The sequence below is a fragment of the Somniosus microcephalus genome, chromosome 27 (genome assembly GCF_052327205.1).
Source record: "Somniosus microcephalus isolate GS21.2 chromosome 27, FLI_Smic_1.0, whole genome shotgun sequence".
Lineage (NCBI taxonomy): Eukaryota > Metazoa > Chordata > Chondrichthyes > Squaliformes > Somniosidae > Somniosus > Somniosus microcephalus.
The window spans coordinates 16,209,838-16,229,363 of NC_141013.1; the positions used below are offsets into that span (position 1 = coordinate 16,209,838).

A 19,526-nucleotide genomic window follows, 5' to 3' on the forward strand; every position below is an offset into this window, starting at 1 on the left:
GGGTCAGAAAACTGAACCCATGTTGGGGTACAGAGCGTGTACATTCACCACGTGGTAGGGGTCCAAACTGAGTCTGAAGGTGCACATATTATGTGAGTGAGGTTGTTAGTTGGTTAATTAAAAATGTCCCTTAAATTGGATTTTGCTTCATGAATATTTGATGGTTGATACTTCAAGGGAAAAGAAGAGAAACCAGATTGCTGCTCATTAACGAGTGCCTGGTGATGGTGAAGTCAGAGTATTTTGAATTCCAGAGACACAATTTCTGATGCTCTGCTTTGCCCCCCCACAGGTCTCCATCGCTGTTGGACTCGCAGCATTTGCCTGTGTCCTCCTGCTCATCTTATTCATAATGATTAACAAATATGGACGGCGTTCCAAATTTGGAATGAAGGGTGAGTAATGATACTGAAGTGCCTGCCCTGCCCACTCCAGGCATGTTGCAATGCTGCTGTGCTGGGTTATTTGGTGGGGGGGGGAATATGTTGAAGGTATCACTGCTCATCAGAGGATGAATGAACTGTCGGGATTTAATGGATGATTTCTTTGACTGGAAACAGCAATTTTTTGGCTAAAATATGATCAACAGATAAAGTTCTGAATAGCTAGAATTGGTGAAACAATAGAGACTTCTATTCCGGTTTTGCTTGAATCATGGTTTCTGTGAATTAAGAACAAAGCTTGACAGTATGCAGATCGCAATCTCATAACTTTCTTTAATGATTGGGAAGTAGTTTGGTCCGTTGAAATTCTTCACGCTGGGAGTGGCCCATCAGGATTCTTTGTTTGGGTCAGACAGTCATGTGTCAGGAATGGACCAGTTTTGTTTTTTGGTGCTGTTACGGTACATCCATCAGTCCCTCAAGGACGTGAGAGATTAAAGGAGCAGCCTAGAAATTGTTACTGGCGCAACAGTACCGTTGAATATTGTGATGGAAGGTGAGCCAATGCAATTGTTTCCACGCTGTAGCGTTTGTTCAGTAATCTTGTATTCCTAGCACAGAACCTCACGATACAAGAACACAATTTTCTAGCTCTCTATCACAGATTTGAACGTCCATGTAGCGAGGTTCCATGCTGGAAGTGCAGGTTTGCTGAACTTGCCCTTATATTTGAACTGTTTAAACCATGTCACATACCGGTATGAACACAGCATGACTGATTCCTGGTAAATCTTCCATCTGTAATATTGTAGTGAGCTTCTAATCTTGCTGATTGGTCAATGTTAGCAACCTGACATCATACACCAATGAAATCCCAACATCAGTCCATGCTAACCATATGACATTATCGACCAATCAGATTGTTGGAAAAATATTTCTGTCCGTTTTCAGCTGCCATTGTATTTCCCGGTTTCCCCTTCAATTCGTCTTGCGCTTTGGGAATTTTACCCACCCTACTAAGATCTGTTCACTCTCAGGCTCGGCCTTAGCCTCTAATTGCTGCGAATGCTTCAGTTTTGCTCCCCTCCCTCGTTCTTTCCAATGCTCCAGCACTGCTTCGACTGCTTCCGCCCCATGCACTAATTTTAAGAATGAGCCCACTTCCCGCTGCTCCATTCTCTGCTCCTGCCACTCTCCCTGCCTCCATACCCTGCTCCCACCATTCTTCCCTGCCACCTACTCCACTCCCCACCTCCATGCTCCACTCATTAGCCGGCAGCACGTCGGCCGGCAGCTCCTCGGCAGGAAGGCATTCCGACTGGGAGGAGGGGAGCCGGGCATGGCGGCCAGAGGCCGGACCGTGAGCGGGAGAAGCAGGCCCCGGGCCGTCGGACCGTGGAGCCGGCGACGGTGAGGAGGAGGCCGCGGCGACCAGAGCATTCACATCCCGATGATGTGTTCGGCGAGTCGGGCGGAGGCAGCGCAGCGCAACGAGCAGCAGCAGCAGCCACGACGACCCGCTGCAGCACGTCGGCCGGCAGCTCCTTGGTGTGAAGCTCACAGTCCGACTGGGAGGAGGGGAGCCGGGCATGGTGGCCAGAGGTCGGATCGTGAGCGGGAAAGCAGGCCACCACTTGGAGCCGGCAACAGTGAGGAGGAGGCCGCGATGACGAGGAGGACGGAGCGGCTGAGGGACATCGTGCTCCCACTGCCACTGGATGCCATTGAATTGACTTTCTGAACATGGCGCTGTAAGAATAGCTGATGTGTCCCCACGGGGAGTAAGCATTCCATTGTAATTGTACTTGTACTGCTTACATATGGCAAATAAAATTGAATTGAATTGCTTCCTTTCACCGTGCTGCCACAAACCAGGTCACTCGGACAGTGCGAACTCCCCTGCCTCCTCCTGCTGTAGCTCCACTGCCTTGAGCACCATCACGGGAGATCAACTGGTTATTTAGCAAGATTGTGACCAACCTATTATCTAAAACCACCTTAGCTAGGAATTTTGAAAGAAAAATTAATAAAGGGCCTCATGACCTTTTAATGAGGTCAATTTTTGTATAAACGGAAAGACGCAATAGCCAGGTTCCATCTCTGTACTTAACTCACTCAAAATCTGAAAGTTTTCTAACAAAGGCAATTACATAGCACTACAATTTACTGTCTATTTTTATGCACATCATTATGTGTACTTTGTGCAGAATTGGAGTTGATGACAGCTTCTACCTCAGACTCCATTGTCACTGCTGTGTTTTGACCAAAGTGCATTGTTCATTGTACATTGAGTGATATAAAAAATATGAGGTGGTATTTTTTGAATTTTGAGACTAGCCAAATAGATTTCAGTGGTCCCTCTTTGTCCTGTACATTGTTAAAAACAAGTCTTAAAGTGTGTCTGCAAGGTTCATTCCTAACTGATTGAATCGTTTGTTGGCTCCCAGTTCCCTAATGCCTCAAATTTAAAATTCCTATCTTTGTGTTTCAATCTCTCAATGGCCTCATACCTTCCCTATTTCTGTAACTTCCTCCAGCCATGCAACACCACCCCCCACCCCCATAACCTCTCTGTTTATCGTACTCCGGCCTCTTGCATATTGCCCCTTCGCTTCACCCCTCCATTGGTAGCCACGCCTTCATAAGCCTGGATCCCATGCTCTGGAATCGCTTTCCTATACCCTTCCAGCTTTTCACCTCCAACTCCAAACTAGTTAAAGCACATGGGAATGGGGGCAAGGTACTGTCTTGGATAGAGAACTGGCTGGCAGACAGGAAGCAAAGAGTTGGAATAAACGGCTCTTTTTCCGAGTGGCAGGCAGTGACTAGTGGGGTACCGCAGGGATCGGTGCTAGGACCCCAGCTATTCACAATGTATATTAATGATCTAGACGAGGGAACTAGATGTAATATCTCCAAGTTTGTAGACGACACAAAGCTGGGTGGGCGTGTGTGCTGTGAGGAGGATGCCAAAAAACTCCAGTATGATTTGGGCAGATGTATGGCAGATGCAATATAACGTGGATAAATGCGAGGTTATCCACTTTGGTGGCAAAAACAGGAAGGCAGATTATTATCTGAATGGCAATAGATTGGGAGAAGGGGAAGTGCAACGAGACCTGGGTGTCCTTGTGCACCAGTCGCTGAAGGTAAGCATGTAGGTGCAGCAGACGGTTAAGAAGGCAAATCGTATGTTGGCCTTTGTAGCGAGAGGATTCGAGTACAGGAACAAGGATGTCTTGCTGCAGTTGTACAGGGCCTTGGTGAGACCACACCTTGAGTATTGTGTGCAGTTTTGGTCGCCTTATCTGAGAAAGGATGTTCTTGCCATGGAGGGAGTGCAGCGAAGATTCACCAGGCTGATACCTGGGATGGCAGGAATGACATATGAGGAGAGATTGGGTCGATTGGGCTTATACTCGCTGGAGTTTAGAAGAATGAGAGGGGATCTCATTGCAACTTATAAAATTCTAACAGGACTAGACAGACTAGATGCAGGAAGGATGTTTCCGATGGTGGGGGAGTCCAGAACCAGGGGCCACAGTCTAAGGATAAGGGGTAAGCCATTTAGGACAGAAATGAGGAGGAATTTCTTCACCCAGAGAGTGGTGAACCTGTGGAATTCTCTACCACAGAAGGCAGTTGAGGCCAATTCATTAAATATATTCAAGAAGGAGTTGGATATATTTCTTAAGGCTAAAGGGGTCAAGGGATATGGGGAGAAGGCAGGGACAGGGTACTGAGTTTGGATGATCAGCCATGATCTCATTGAATGGTGGAGCAGGCTCGAGGGGCCGAATGGCCTACTCCTGCTCCTATCTTCTATGTTTCTATGTTACTTCTTTACGATGCTCCTTGAAACCTATCTCTTTAACCAAAATGTTGGACCACTCCTCCTTCTTTGGCTTGGCTTTTGTTTTCCTTATGCCTCTGTGAAGCACCTTGGGAAGTTTATCCACATTGAAGGTGCTATTTGAATGTAAGTTGTTGCTGTTGCTATACAAATCAAGCACAGGTGCAGGGGTGAAGGAAGGGGCAGAAAGCTCTGGTCCAGAATCATCAAACTTCTGATGGAGTATAAGGAAAATAGGAACACTTCTCACATGTCGCTGTAGATTGGCCCAAGATCAACAGAACTGAGTCTCCACATCCTGCATCGAGAGTTATTGTTGCTCACTCTCCTACTCACAGAAAAGCAAATGGGGACAGTTAACAGTCACTCCTGGAGGAATGATTGATTGTCCCCGAAGACGAGGCTTCATAAATGAACACTACAATCAGAAGGATGAACTGATGTCTGCAACAGTACCTGCCTCCGTCCTTTTGGAGTCACTGAACCATGGTGACATACTGCTATAATACTGAATTTAAATCCTCATGCAGCTCCTAATGTTGCATTTGACATTTAAGCTGTGCTCACACTTGACTGTGTATAATATAAGGATGGCTCGAGTGGTTGATATAATGGGCCAAGCTAATTGACTATGTTTGAATACTGGTATTTAGATTTAATTGCCATCATTGAATCAAAGTGCATCTTGTATTCTCTGTAATATGATGGTTTGTTGCTCTTCTGCCTCCTCGATGATAATCTTCAAACATAAATGTGACTTATCGTAGAGGTATGATGGCGCTGTAGCAGTGCAATGTCTTAAAATTCAGCCTGCCCTCTGCATGAGACTGGCTGAAGATGTATCTTCTTCTGTTTAAAGAATGAAAACCGACAGACAGGAAATGACGTAGTCTATTTATCTTCGGTTCAAAACATAGAACTCGGGGGGCATAGGTACAAGAAGACAAACCTCCAGCAAGATCAAAGAAAAGAATTTTTTTTTTCCCGTTAGAGCAATGGATATAAATATCAGGTTAGGAGCAGGACTGGAGGGGTAGATGGAAATGGTCAAATGTTCCATAGAACTCAATGGCAATTGGGATCCTGGAAATGTTGCCTGTGGAAAGACATCAGCCAGGGCTAAATACTGGAGGTGGACATGGGACAGGCTGTAAGTGATCCTTTTGTGAACCACAGATAGGAGTGTTCCTAGGAGTCATCCTAAGTATTAGAAAATACCTGAACCTTAGAATTAAAATGAATTAGTTGCTTGGAAAATGACTTGACCAGCCCACTTTCAGTATTTAAACAAAATTGATGGTGCAGTAAGGAGAATAGTCCAACCTCCGGTGGTGAGTCCGTGATGTATACCCACTCTGATGGTGAGTCCGTGATGTATACCCACTCTGATGGTGAGTCAGTGATGTGTACCCACTCTGGTGGTGAGTCAGTAATGTGTACCCACTCTGGTGGTGAGTCAGTGATGTGTACCCACTCTGGTGGTGAGTTAGTGATGTGTACTCACTCTGGTGGTGAGTCAGTGATGTGTACTCACTCTGTTGGTGAGTCAGTGATGTGTACCCACTCTGGTGGTGAGTCAGTAATGTGTACCCACTCTGGTGGTGAGTCAGTGATGTGTACTCACTCTGTTGGTGAGTCAGTGATGTGTACCCACTCTGGTAGTGAGTCAGTAATGTGTACCCACTCTGGTGGTGAGTCAGTGATGTGTACCCACTCTGGTGGTGAGTTAGTGATGTGTACCCACTCTGGTGGTGAGTCAGTGATGTGTACTCACTCTGTTGGTGAGTCAGTGATGTGTACCCACTCTGGTGGTGAGTCAGTAATGTGTACCCACTCTGGTGGTGAGTTAGTGATGTGTACCCACTCTGGTGGTGAGTCAGTGATGTGTACTCACTCTGTTGGTGAGTCAGTGATGTGTACCCACTCTGGTGGTGAGTCAGTGATGTGTACCCACTCTGGTGGTGAGTCAGTGATGTGTACCCACTCTGGTGGTGGTGAGTCAGTGATGTGTACCCACTCTGGTGGTGAGTCAGTGATGTGTACCCACTCTGGTGGTGAGTCAGTGATGTGTACCCACTCTGGTGGTGAGTCAGTGATGTGTACCCACTCTGGTGGTGGTGAGTCAGTGATGTGTACCCACTCTGGTGGTGAGTCAGTGATGTGTACCCACTCTGGTGGTGGTGAGTCAGTGATGTGTACCCACTCTGGTGGTGAGTCAGTGATGTGTACCCACTCTGGTGGTGAGTCAGTGATGTGTACCCACTCTGGTGGTGAGTCAGTGATGTGTACCCACTCTGGTGGTGAGTCAGTGATGTGTACCCACTCTGGTGGTGGTGAGTCAGTGATGTGTACCCACTCTGGTGGTGAGTCAGTGATGTGTACCCACTCTGGTGGTGAGTCAGTGATGTGTACCCACTCTGGTGGTGGTGAGTCAGTGATGTGTACCCACTCTGGTGGTGGTGAGTCAGTGATGTGTACCCACTCTGGTGGTGGTGAGTCAGTGATGTGTACCCACTCTGGTGGTGGTGAGTCAGTGATGTGTACTGATGCGCCATCAATAACTCCAGAAGACTAAGAGTTAAACTTATAACAAGTCGGCTTTTATTAACAAAAGAATACGAGCATGCCTCTGCTGGTAGACCGATCCTTAAAGCCAGGGGGACTGGAGGTCAATCACCTTTATACCTGGGCTTAGGGGTGGAGCCAGGGGCGGAGCCAGCTGAGGCATGCCCAGACATGTTCTGTACAGGCAGATTAGTGGTTTACCACATTCACCCCTTGTTTAAAATGAGTCCGGCGGGGTGAAGTGTCTCAGAAGTTCGTATAGGCAAGTCTCTCCGGGGGTCTTGTCTGCCGTAGTGATCGTCGTGGTGCCGGCTGCGGCGGTTCTTTTCCCGCGGCTGTTTCCCGCGTGGGCCGGAGCACCGGCGTGTCGTCTTCGTGGGTGCGGCGTCGGTGGGTGTATAAGGGTGGGTCACAGGGCCCTGACGTGCCGTCTACTTGGGTTAGATGTGGATTCCCTTCTAGGGGTGTGTCGTGGGTAATGGTAGTGGGTAATGGTAATGGGTAGTGGGTAATGGTGTTTTCGGTGGCACCTGAGGGTGCGAGGTCTCGTATGGAGACCGTGTCCTCCCGCCCGTCAGGCTACGCAACGTATGCATATTGTGGGTTGGCGTGGAGGAGGTGGACCCTTTCGACCAGGGGGTCTGTTTTATGGCTCCTCGCGTGCTTCCTGAGCAAGACGGGCCCTGGAGACGTCAGCCATGGCGGTAGCGATGTCCCCAAGGTGGATTTCCTAGGGAAGATGAACATTTTCTCGTGAGGGGTGGCGTTCGTGGCGGTACAGAGTAGTGACCGTATGGAGTGAAGCGCATCGGGGAGGACTTCTTGCCAGCGGGAGTTTGGGAGGCCTCTGGACTTTAAGGCTAGCATGGCGGTTTTCCACACTGTCGCGTTCTCCCTTTCTACTTGTCCGTTACCCCGAGGGTTGTAGCTGGTGGTCCTGCTCATGGCTATCCCTTTTTCGAGCAGGTACTGGCGCAGCTCGTCGCTCGTGAACGACGAGCCCCTGTCACTATGGATGTAGCTGGGAAAACCGAATATGGCGAAGAGGTCATTGAGACATTTGATGACTGTGGCGCTGGTCATGTCCGGGCAGGGGATAGCGAACGGGAAATGGGAGTACCCGTCAATGATGTTGAGGAAGTACGTGTTGCGGTCAGAGGAGGGGAGGGGCCCTTTAAAATCTACGCTTAGGCGCTCGAAGGGGCGGGTGGCTTTTATCAGGTGCGCCCTGTCTGGCCTATAAAAGTGCGGTTTGCATTCGGCACAGACTTGGCAGTTCCTGGTCATGGTCCTGACCTCCTCGATGGAGTAAGGCAGGTTGCGGGCCTTAATGAAGTGGAAAAACCTGGTGAACCCCGGGTGGCAGAGGTCGTTGTGGAGGGCCCGTAGCCTATCGACCTGTGCGTTGGCACATGTTCCACGGGATAGGGCGTCCGGGGGCTCATTAAGTTTCCCGGGCCGGTATAAGATATCATAATTGTAGGTGGATAATTCGATCCTCCACTGCAATATCTTGTCGTTTTTGATTTTGCCCCTCTGCTTGTTATTGAACATAAATGCTACTGATCATTGGTCAGTGAGCAGGGTGAAGCGTTTACCGGCCAGGTAATGCCTCCAATGCCGTACAGCCTCCACTATAGCCTGGGCCTCCTTTTTGACTGAGGAGTGTCTAATTTCGGGGCCCTGGAGGGTTCGTGAAAAGAAGGCCACGTGTCTCCCCGCCTGGTTAAGGGTTGCGGCCAGGGCGAAGTCAGACGCATCGCTCTCCACTTGGAAAGGGATGGACTCGTCCACGGCGTGCATTGTAGCCTTTGCAATGTCCTCTTTTATGCGGGTGAAGGCTGCACAGGCCTCTGCCGCCAGGGGGAAGGAGGTTGACTTGATAAGGGGCCGGGCTTTGTCCGCGTAATTGGGCACCCATTGGGCGTAATAAGAGAAAAACCCCAGACATCTCTTCAGGGCTTTGAGGCAGTGAGGCAGGGGTAGTTCCAGAAGGGGGCGCATTCGGCCGGGGTCGGGGCCGATGACTCCGTTTTCCACTACACAGCCAAGGATAGCGAGGCGGGTGGTGCGAAACATACACTTTTCTTTGTTGTATGTCAAATTTAACGCTGGGCTGTTCGGAGGAATTTTTCTAGATTGGCGTCATGGCCCTGCTGGTCATGGCCGCAGATGGTGACATTGTCCAGGTAGGGAAAAGTGGCCTGCAGCGCGTTCTGGTCAACCATCCGGTCCATCTCCCTTTGGAAGACTGAGACCCCGTTGGTGACGCCGAAGGGGACTCTGAGGAAGTGGCAGAGGCGGCCGTTTGCCTCGAAGGCAGTATACTGGCGGTCTTCAGGCCTGATAGGGAGTTGGTGGTATGCCGACTTCAGGTCAATGGTAGAGAATACCCGGTACTGTGCAATCTGATTGACCATATCAGATATGCGGGGAAGGGGGTATGCGTCTAATTGGGTATACCTATTGATTGTTTGACTGTAGTCAATGACCAGGCGCTGTTTCTCGCCGGTCTTCACGACCACTACTTGGGCTCGCCATGGGCTGCTGCTGCCCTCGATAATCCCCTCCCGCAGGAGTCTCTCTACTTCTATTTTAATGAAGCTTCTATCCCCGGCACTGTACCGCCTGCTTTTTGTTGCGATGGGCTTGCAGTCGTGGGCGAGATTAGCAAACAACGGGGGGGGGCTGACTTTCAGGGTGGATAGGCTGCATATTGTGCGTGGCGGTTGTTTTAAATTTTGCCGGCTGCAGACTGTAAGTGGGGGCAGGGGCCCGCCGTACGCCATCGTGACACTCTCTAGGTGGCACTGGAAATCCAGTCCCAGTAGCACAGCAGCGCAGAGCTGTGGCAGGACAAGGAGTTTAAAGTCTTTGTACTCTGTGCCCATTACTGCCAGGGTCGCTACACAGTAGCCGCCGACGTCCGCCGTATGGGACTTGGAGGCCATAGAGACCCGGTGGTGCATGGGCATGACTGATAGGGAGTAGCGTCGCACCGTGTCGGGGTGGATAAAGCTCTCCGTGCTCCCGCAGTCAAATAGGCAGTTTGTTGCGTGACCGTTTACCTTGATGTCCATCGTGGACCTGGCCAGTTGATGAGGCCTGGATTGGTCCAGGATGATGGAGGCCATCGTTGAGGTCGGTGGGTCGCTGTTGTACTCGCGCGAGGCAGTGGGGGAGTCAGGGGCCTGGTCCCAAAGTGACGTCCAAGATGGCGGCCCGCACCGCTCACACGCGGCTGGTGATGTCCAAGATGGCGGCCCGCACGGCTCACACACGGCTGGTGGTGTCCAAGATGGCGGCCTGCACGGCTCACACGTGGCGCTGCTGGAGTTGGTCAGTTTCGCCCTGCACACTTTGGCATAGTGCCCCTTCTTTCCGCATTTGGAGCAGATCGCGTCCTTCGCCGGGCAGTGTTGTCTGGGGTGCTTGGCCTGGCCACAGAAATGGCACTTTGAGCCTCTGGACATCGCAGCTGTAGTTGGGCTGCAGGTGGGCCATGGCGGTGGTGGCGTGGCGCAGGCCTGTGGCCTTACCGTGTCCCAAGATGGCGGCCCCCACGACATCCACAGGGCGGGGAGGGCCGTATGGTCGGGGGGGTAGGCATCCATGTTTCGGAGGGCCACGTCCAGTGAGTTAGCAAGGGCCACAGCCTTCTGCAGGTTGAGCCCACTTTGCTCTAGCAGTCTCTGTCGAGTGTAGCTGGACCTGATGCTGGCGACGTAGGCGTCTCTGATTAGGTCATCAGTATTTTCCGCGGCCGTCACCGATTTGCACTTGCAGTCCCGGCCGAGGACTCTCAGTGCCCGTAGGTATTCGTCACCCGATTCCCCGGGTCGCTGTTTGCGGGTAGCCAGGAGGTGTCTAGTGTAGACCTTGTTGACTGGCTTAGTATATTGTTCTTTTAGTATCGTGATAGCAGCCGTGTAGGATACAGCATCTCAGATAATCGAATATACTTGGTGGCTCATCCGTGAGTTCAGTACTAGCAGTTTGTCGGCTTCGGTCCTGACGGTAGTGCTGGAGGCCTGCAGGAATGCTTCGAAGCAGCTCAGCCAGTGCTCGAAGTTATTTGATGCATCCGCCGTTTGAGGGTCCAGTTCCAGGCGTTCCGGTTTCAGGATTTGCTCCATTTCAAAACCTTTTGTTAATAAAATTGATGCGCCATCAATAACTCCAGAAGACTAAGAGTTAAACTTATAACAAGTAGGCTTTTATTAACAAAAGAATACGAGCATGCCTCTGCTGGTAGACCGATCCTTAAAGCCAGGGGGACTGGAGGTCAATCACCTTTATACCTGGGCTTAGGGGTGGAGCCAGGGGCGGAGCCAGCTGAGGCATGCCCAGACATGTTCTGTACAGGCAGATTAGTGGTTTACCACATGTACCCACTCTGGTGGTGAGTAGGTGATGTGTACCCACTCCGGTGGTGGTGAGTCAGTGATGTGTACCCACTCTGGTGGTGAGTAGGTGATGTGTACCCACTCTGGTGGTGGTGAGTCAATGATGTGTACCCACTCTGGTGGTGGTGAGTCAGTGATGTGTACCCACTCTGGTGGTGAGTCAGTGATGTGTACCCACTCTGGTGGTGAGTCAGTGATGTGTACCCACTCTGGTGGTGAGTCAGTGATGTGTACCCACTCTGGTGGTGAGTCAGTGATGTGTACCCACTCTGGTGGTGGTGAGTCAGTGATGTGTACCCACTCTGGTGGTGAGTAGGTGATGTGTACCCACTCTGGTGGTGGTGAGTCAATGATGTGTACCCACTCTGGTGGTGGTGAGTCAGTGATGTGTACCCACTCTGGTGGTGGTGAGTCAGTGATGTGTACCCACTCTGGTGGTGAGTAGGTGATGTGTACCCACTCTGGTGGTGGTGAGTCAGTGATGTGTACCCACTCTGGTGGTGAGTAGGTGATGTGTACCCACTCTGGTGGTGGTGAGTCAGTGATGTGTACCCACTCTGGTGGTGGTGAGTCAGTGATGTGTACCCACTCTGGTGGTGAGTAGGTGATGTGTACCCACTCTGGTGGTGGTGAGTCAATGATGTGTACCCACTCTGGTGGTGGTGAGTCAGTGATGTGTACCCACTCTGGTGGTGAGTCAGTGATGTGTACCCACTCTGGTGGTGAGTCAGTGATGTGTACCCACTCTGGTGGTGAGTTAGTGATGTGTACCCACTCTGGTGGTGAGTCAATGATGTGTACCCACTCTGGTGGTGGTGAGTCAGTGATGTGTACCCACTCTGGTGGTGAGTCAGTGATGTGTACCCACTCTGGTGGTGAGTCAGTGATGTGTACCCACTCTGGTGGTGAGTCAGTGATGCGTACTCACTCTGTGAATTAAGAACAAAGCTTGACAGTATGGGGATCTCAATCTCATAGCACACAATCATTCTTTAATGAATGGGAAGTAGTTTGGTCCATTGGAATTCTTCACGCTGTGAGTGGCCCATCAGGATTCTTTGTTTGGGTCAGACAGTCATGTGTCAGGAATGGACCAATTTTGTTTTTTGGTGCTGTTGTGGTATAGCCATCATTTCCTCAAGGACATGGGTAGTGAGGAGGTGAGAGATGAAAGGAGCAGTCTAGAAATTGTTACTGGTACAACAGTACCGTTGAATATTGTAATAAAAGGTGAGCCAATGCAATTGTTTCCATGCTGTAGAGTTTGTTCAGTAATCTTGTATTCCTAGCACAGAACCTCACGATACAAGAACACAATTTTCTAGCTGTATCACTGATTTGAACTTCTATGTAGTGAGGTTCCATGCTGGAAGTGCAGGTTTGCTGAATTTGACCTTATATTTGAACTGTTGGTGGTGAGTCAGTGATGTGTACCCGCCCTGCTGGTCAGTCCATTGTCTATCTGTGTCCCACATACGCTAGATCACTTTGCCAATGCTCGATCAGTGATGTGAGTTTCTCATCAGTTTCAGACCAACCTTGTTAATTCAGAATGAGCCACTTATTTATATCAAAGGAAGACCAAATGTGAAACGTGTCACCCTCAATAAATAGATGGTCAGAATAATGGCAGAACTTTCAAAAGAACGTCTATGAAATTCAGATGAGTGTCACGTAGATTTACTGTTTTACACATTAAAGCTCCGACTAATAATGGACTCGGCTGTGAGCTAGGGCGCCAGCTTTTAATTATTTTGCACCTTGTCTTATGGTGCAGGAACAATTTAGCACTGACACAAATACATTTTTAAAATAATTTTAGCTGTGTTGTATAAGTCTGTTTCGAGGGGACAGGACAGGAATGATTTCTGGTGACTAGTTGCCCATTATTTAAGTGGCTATCTCCGGGCTGGTCTAATATCCCTGCTCCCAGAAAAAGGCACCGACCCTGGCTGGAACTGGTGTTCTTTTTGACAGCCAGCAAAAGGACATAGTAAAAGAAACAGTGCGGATAGACTATCTGGGCTGTGTTTAATCATTGCCTTCAATTGTTGTAGGGGGCAGTGTCCAAGCTGCCATCATCTCAGCACAGTAATGAGCAATGGCCATGCTATCATTCCCCCTGTAGCGGGCAGCGGCGGTGTTGCAATTTCCCCTTGGCACTGTAGCGGGCAGTGGCGGTGTTGTGATTTCCCCTTGGCACTGTAGCGGGCAGTGGCAGTGTTGCAATTTCCCCTTGGCACTGTAGCGGGCAGCGGCGGTATTGCGATTTCCCCTTGGCACTGTAGCGGGCAGTGGTGGTGTTGCGATTTCCCCTTGGCACTGTAGCGGGCAGTGTTGCGATTTCCCCTTGGCACTGTAGCGGGCAGTGGCGGTATTGCGATTTCCCCTTGGCACTGTAGCGGGCAGTGGCGGTGTTGCGATTTCCCCTTGGCACTGTAGCGGGCAGTGGCGGTACTGCAATTTCCCCTTGGCACTGTAGCGGGCAGTGTTGCGATTTCCCCTTGGCACTGTAGCGGGCAGTGGCGGTATTGCGATTTCCCCTTGGCCCTGTAGCGGGCAGTGGCGGTACTGCGATTTCCCCTTGGCACTGTAGCGGGCAGTGGCGGTATTGCGATTTCCCCTTGGCCCTGTAGCGGGCAGTGGCGGTGTTGCGATTTCCCCTTGGCACTGTAGCGGGCAGTGGCGGTACTGTGATTTCCCCTTGGCACTGTAGCGGGCAGTGGCGGTATTGCGATTTCCCCTTGGCACTGTAGCGGGCAATAGCTGCCATTTCAGAAGACATATTGAATGATAATTTTTGTGCTGAAATTATACAATACAGTGATGTGATGAATATAGAGCTTCATATGACATGCGTTATTAGTCAATATGGAACACTGCCTATTGTTCCTCTTGCAGCATCCATTCACTTGCACTTTCTGTAAACCCTCCTCATACCTAATTTTGAGTTGTCTTTTCTCAAAAAAATGAATAAACATAGTTTGGACAGAAAGTAGACAGATGGAGGTTGAATGGGAAAATATATGCAGACATTAAGTGGCCTATTAAGGTGTTTTTTGTGAAGCGGCATCATAAGGTTCAGGCTTCCCAACCCAACCCAGGAGGCTCTTTTCTGATAGACAAGTCTCGGTATGACAGGAGATAAATGGATCATTGGTGTTTGTCTCTGAGAACTCGGATTTGAGAACTCGGACCCCTGTCACTTCAGTCCTGCACCAACAAGCATTCTTTATTTTTAAAATTCTCCCAGTTTTCTTTCCTCTTCTCCTGACGACACCGACTGAGTTCCACAGGTACTTGGCAACCCCCAGCACCTCGTCCAAGAGGCCGTTCTTCCTGTATGAGGCCAGACAGCGAACACCAGAAGGATATTCAACCATGGGTGGCAGCGCTGCTGAGCCCGAACCCGACATTTCCAAAAGGAGTTCACTGGATAACAATCGGGAGCTGATTTTTCATTTTATTTTTTGCTTTCCTAACCCATAGGCACTGAGTCCAATTGTAGCACCTCTTACTACTATCAGCAAACTCATAGACCGGGCATGGAACCTTCCTAGCCGGTACCCTTCAGTACCACACTGGGCGTGCATCCGATTTTTAGTTTCTATCTAACCCCTTGTCATTTTATAAATGAGCAGACCCGTTATCGAATGTCGAGGCTGTTGACATGAGCTCACCCTGTCTGCGGCCTCCATTAAATTTACTCCAGGTGGGAATAAATCTGTCACTATGTACCCACATCACACATAAATAATGTGGTATATATAATAACAAAAAAAATGTCCCTCGTAGCCTGTTTCAGCTTGGCTGTCAGCGTTCTAAAGGGATGCCGCTTTAAAGCATTGTTCTGTGTGACAATCTTTGATAGTTTAACAAGATGTGAAACAATGTAGGACATGATTATTGCTATAAACCAACAGCAAAGCTTCACAGCTGACAGCGGGAGGCAAGGAAATGAATGGTGAGTGAGGATGAAAATTGCAGGTTTATTACAGCACACGTCTGACATTAGAACACGAATGTTCCAAGTGTATTTTTTTTTGGTTGGGTGATGCGCCCGAGAATGGTTTGCGTGCATTCTAAATGTTACCTGTTGCTGGGACGGACACTTCAGAGCTGTGCGTAGCGCAAGGAACGTCAATCCACTCTGGCTTCAGAAGCCTCGACACACCCTGTGGCGCAACTGCTCTCTGTGTCTCCGCTGCTTGACATCATTTCAGTCGCATCAGAGGCCAGCAGCTGGACGCTTGGGGAGGCCACCACTCCCTCATACTCGCCCGAAGGCAAGGCGGCACTTCCTCTTTTCTTTTACAAGTTGGTTCCACAGCTGCTATTTTGCGATGCAGCTCCTGGTCCAGAAGAACAGAATAAATCCATACTAACAACAGAAAAATGCTGGAAAAACTCAGCAGGCCAGGCAACATCCGTGGAGAGAGAAATAGACTCTATTTTCTCTCCACGGATGTTGCCTGACCTGCTGAGTTTTTCCAGCATTTTCTGTTGTTATTTCGGATTTCCAGCATCCGCAGTATTTTGCTATCGTACTAGAATAAATTCATTACCGGCTTGTTAGCGATTCCCAGTCAAGCCGATACCCCCCCGACGTTCATCTGTGGGGTAGTCCTGGTGACATGTTCTGAAGACTGCTGTTGGGTTGGGGATGGGGCGGGCACTGGCGCAAAGGCCAATTTAGGATCAGCTTTGATCTTACTTTATCAGATCTATGTGTTGGATGGATGAAGTTGGCCGTGTGACCCTAAGGTGGTGATAAATGGTTCATTGAAACGGGGTAAACCTAACGCTGACGGTGGGCGGGTGCTGTGTGTTATTTTCTGATAGGTGCTGGCTGTGGGAGGGCCTGTGATATGAGCTGGCAGCCGGCGAGTGGGGACTTACATAATTTACCCTGATAACTCGTTGACGTGTTGAGGCGAATTTAAGGGAAGTAGAGGTTGTCAAGGCCATGCCTCCCCACTGAGAGGCTGGACCAACCCAATATCCTGCCCTGTGTTCTTCTGCCACAACCCCCTTGATCTCAACCCCTGCATCGCTTGCTCTTTCACTCCATGCTCTGGCTCAGATACTTTCACTTGGGGGGAAGTAGGTAGTGTCCGTGACATTGGGTGATTTACAGAGCATGAGGGAGCTGGAGAAGTGTGGCGTGGGTGAGGATGTGCCACCTTCCTGGCAGGGGACAAGGAGAAAGCTGCCCATGGCTTTGGAGCTGTTGGACCCAGAACATATAGGTACTTGCCTGAAATGACAGATGTTTGACGAACCTCACACCTACATGCATACTCCGAGGGCAGTCTCTGAGGATGTGCAGCAACAGACTATGGCAGACATCAATGGAGCAGGTAGCCTCTTCACTAGAATATGCTGCAACTCCCCCACCCAAGAAGTGGCCAGGGCTCAATTGGTGCTTCCTTTGCCACAGAAGCACAGACGGCTGCTCTGGAGGCAGTAGGGAACAGATTAGACAGTATCCTGCGTACCAGCCTCCAGACCCTGGGGGCCAGCATGCAGGCTGCCATCTCTCAGGATCTCACAGCTGCCTTTAGGCCATCCATCTGATCAGTGGGAACACAGATCCAGAGCCCATTGAAATGATGACTCCTAAAATAGACCTGCCTGACGCTGCCATTCCTCAGGATACCAACACATGCCAAGGCCACTGGCATTCCCTCTCAAAGCCAGTGGCATGTAAGAGGCAACAACAACAACTTGTATTTATATAGTGCCTTTAATGTAGTAAAACATCCCAATGCACTGCACAGGAGTATTTTGAGACAAAAAATTTGACACTGAGCCACATAAGGATAAATTAGGGCAGCTGACCAAAAGCTTGGTCAAAGAGGTAGGTTTAAAGGAGCCTCTTAAAGGAGGAAAGAGAGGTAGAGAGGCAGAGAGGTTTAGGCAGGGAATTCCAGAGCTTAGGGTCTCGGCAACAGAAGGCACGGCCACCAATGGTTGAGCGATTATAATCAGGGATGCTCAAGAGGGCAGAATCAGACGAGCGCAGATATCTTGGGGGGGGTGGTTGCGGGGCTGAAGGTGATGACAGAGACAGGGAGGGGCGAGGCCATGGAGGGATTTGAAAACAAGAATGAGAATTTTGAAATCGAGGTGCTGCTTAACCAGGAGCCAATGTAGGTCAGCGAGCACAGGTGTGATGGGTGAACGGGACTTGGTGCGAGTTAGGACACGGGCAGCTGAGTTTTGGATGACCTCAAGTTTACGTAGGGTGCAATGTGGGAGGCCAGCCAGTACATCAGGCTACCCAGGCTTAAGCTCCAGAGACTCAGCCAGCAGAGGTTCCCTCCAGGAACAAGCTTCTAGGAGATGAGAGCCACCTCATTTTCATGAGCTTTTTGTCCCACCGAGAACAGCCAACCACCCCTCGTGATGCTAACCTAGGACAACCAGTAGAATAGCAGACCCATCTAAAGCTGTGTGGAATTTCAGCATCACAGGGGGAAAAATTCGGTATCAACCATTTTGGGGTGTTAATTAGCATCAAAGACAGCGAAATTGAGTTTTCGTGCCCCATGAGGGAGGTGGAGCGCTAAATCAAGCTCTCCACTTCCTTCTTAGGGCGCTAACATCGGAGAGCTGGGCAAAGACTCCAGCAGTGCTTCACACTGGGCCGTGCAGCGCCGCCGCGTTCAAAGGCTCCTTCCCTCCCTTAAAGGGAAGGGCCATCGCTGGAGGTTCTGCAATAGAAAAATTACCTACCTGGACCATCAAGGCAGCCGCGATCCCGCGCGATCAGCCTGGCGCTCAAGCAGATGATGGCTATGATGCAGCTGATGGTTTGTCCCTGGACCGGTAGCACAGCAAGCTGACTGGCTCGTGCACCCATAGGGGATCATTTTGACTTTGTGCGATAGTGTATCCTAACCCGCACCAAGTCCCGTTCGCCCATCACCCCTGTGTTCGTTGACCTACATTGGCTCCCGGTTAAGCAATGCCTTGATTTTAAAATTCTCATCCTTGTTTTCAGATCACTCCAGGGCCTCACCCCTCCCTATCTCTATAACCTCCTCCAGCCCTACAGCCCTCGGAGATATCTGCACTCCTCCAATTCTGGCCTCTTGCGCATCCCCAATGTTAATCGCTCCACCATTGGCGGCCGTGCCTTCAGCTGCCGAGGCCCTAAGCTCTGGAATTCCCTTCTTAAACCTCTCCGCCTCTCTACCCCTCTCCTCCTTTAAGATGCTCCTTAAAACCTACCTCTTTGACCAAGCTTTTGGCCATCTGCTCTAATATCTCCTTATGTGGCTCGGTGTCAAATTTTGTTTGATAACGCTCCTGTGAAGTGCCGCAAGATGTTTTATTACATTAAAGGCGCTTTAGAAATGCAAGTTGTTGTTTTGTGTAAAACGGGCGATAGAGAATCAGCAGCCCATTTTACATCTGATTTTTCTTTCCATTGAAGTCCACATAATAAACCCGACATCAAAACTGAAAATGATAGACTCTCGATTTAAGTGTATTTCAAGGACATAATTCCAGCATCCCATTCACTGGCATTGTATACAACTAAATAATCTAAACTGCTTTCCACTGAAAGAAGGCCCTGCTCAAAATGTCTTTTCTCTCCATCGATGCTGGCTGATCTGTGTGTTTCTCGCATTTTCCATTTAGTGTTTCAGATTTCCAGTACTTGCCCCTTGGCTGCTCCTTTCTCTCATTATTCGATTTTCTAACGATCTGATTTGCTTACCGCTCCCTCCTATTTGTAAGAGGTGTTCATGAATCGCATTACCCATTCATTCTGACGACAGCCTGGATCCCTGGTCCCTGCAGGCTTCTAAAACTAAACCTTTGATCCAGGCCTGCAGTCCTCCCCACAGTGACATTTTCAGCACTTTACCTGCCAAGCGTTGTCAATCAGCCACCTCATTTCATCGAAGGACAACGGCATATGTTCACAGCCTCATCATTCACTAAGAGGTCCATCTTGTAAAATAGCATTTTTTATTACGTATCTAACCTAATTGGTGTTAATGGGGGTTCAGACGTAGCCAGGAGCTCTATTTGAAAATCGAGATATAATTGAGTTGTTGAGGATGCCTCGGATTTATGCTGGACTCATTGACAGTTCCCCGTCCCACCAATTCATCACCTCTTTCTTTTTATTTTCTGCCACATATGCAGCAAGCAGAAGGTCTCATCTCACATTTTCATTTCGGTAAACAGAGTTAATTAAAAAAAGATTAAATGGATTTCGCAGCCTGTGGAATGGGGGGGAGGGGGGGAAATTAGATTGCTTTTTGGAAAATTTATGAGCATAACCCACAAACTAGTTCATTA

At 49.5% G+C, this 19,526-nt stretch overlaps 1 protein-coding gene and 1 pseudogene across 2 annotated transcripts in view; one reads left to right on the forward strand and one right to left on the reverse strand.

The window, feature by feature from the left end:
• The window catches only part of LOC147100008 (NT-3 growth factor receptor-like), a 945,826-nt gene that overhangs the window by 619,785 nt on the left and 306,515 nt on the right, over positions 1-19,526 (forward strand). For both annotated transcript variants that reach the window (XM_085968572.1, XM_085968573.1), the window contains exon 11: positions 293-395. In XM_085968572.1, coding sequence (XP_085824698.1) covers positions 293-395 — 103 coding nt within the window. The remainder of the gene's footprint in view (positions 1-292; positions 396-19,526) is intronic.
• Positions 7,448-10,981, reverse strand: LOC147100010 (uncharacterized; annotated as a pseudogene).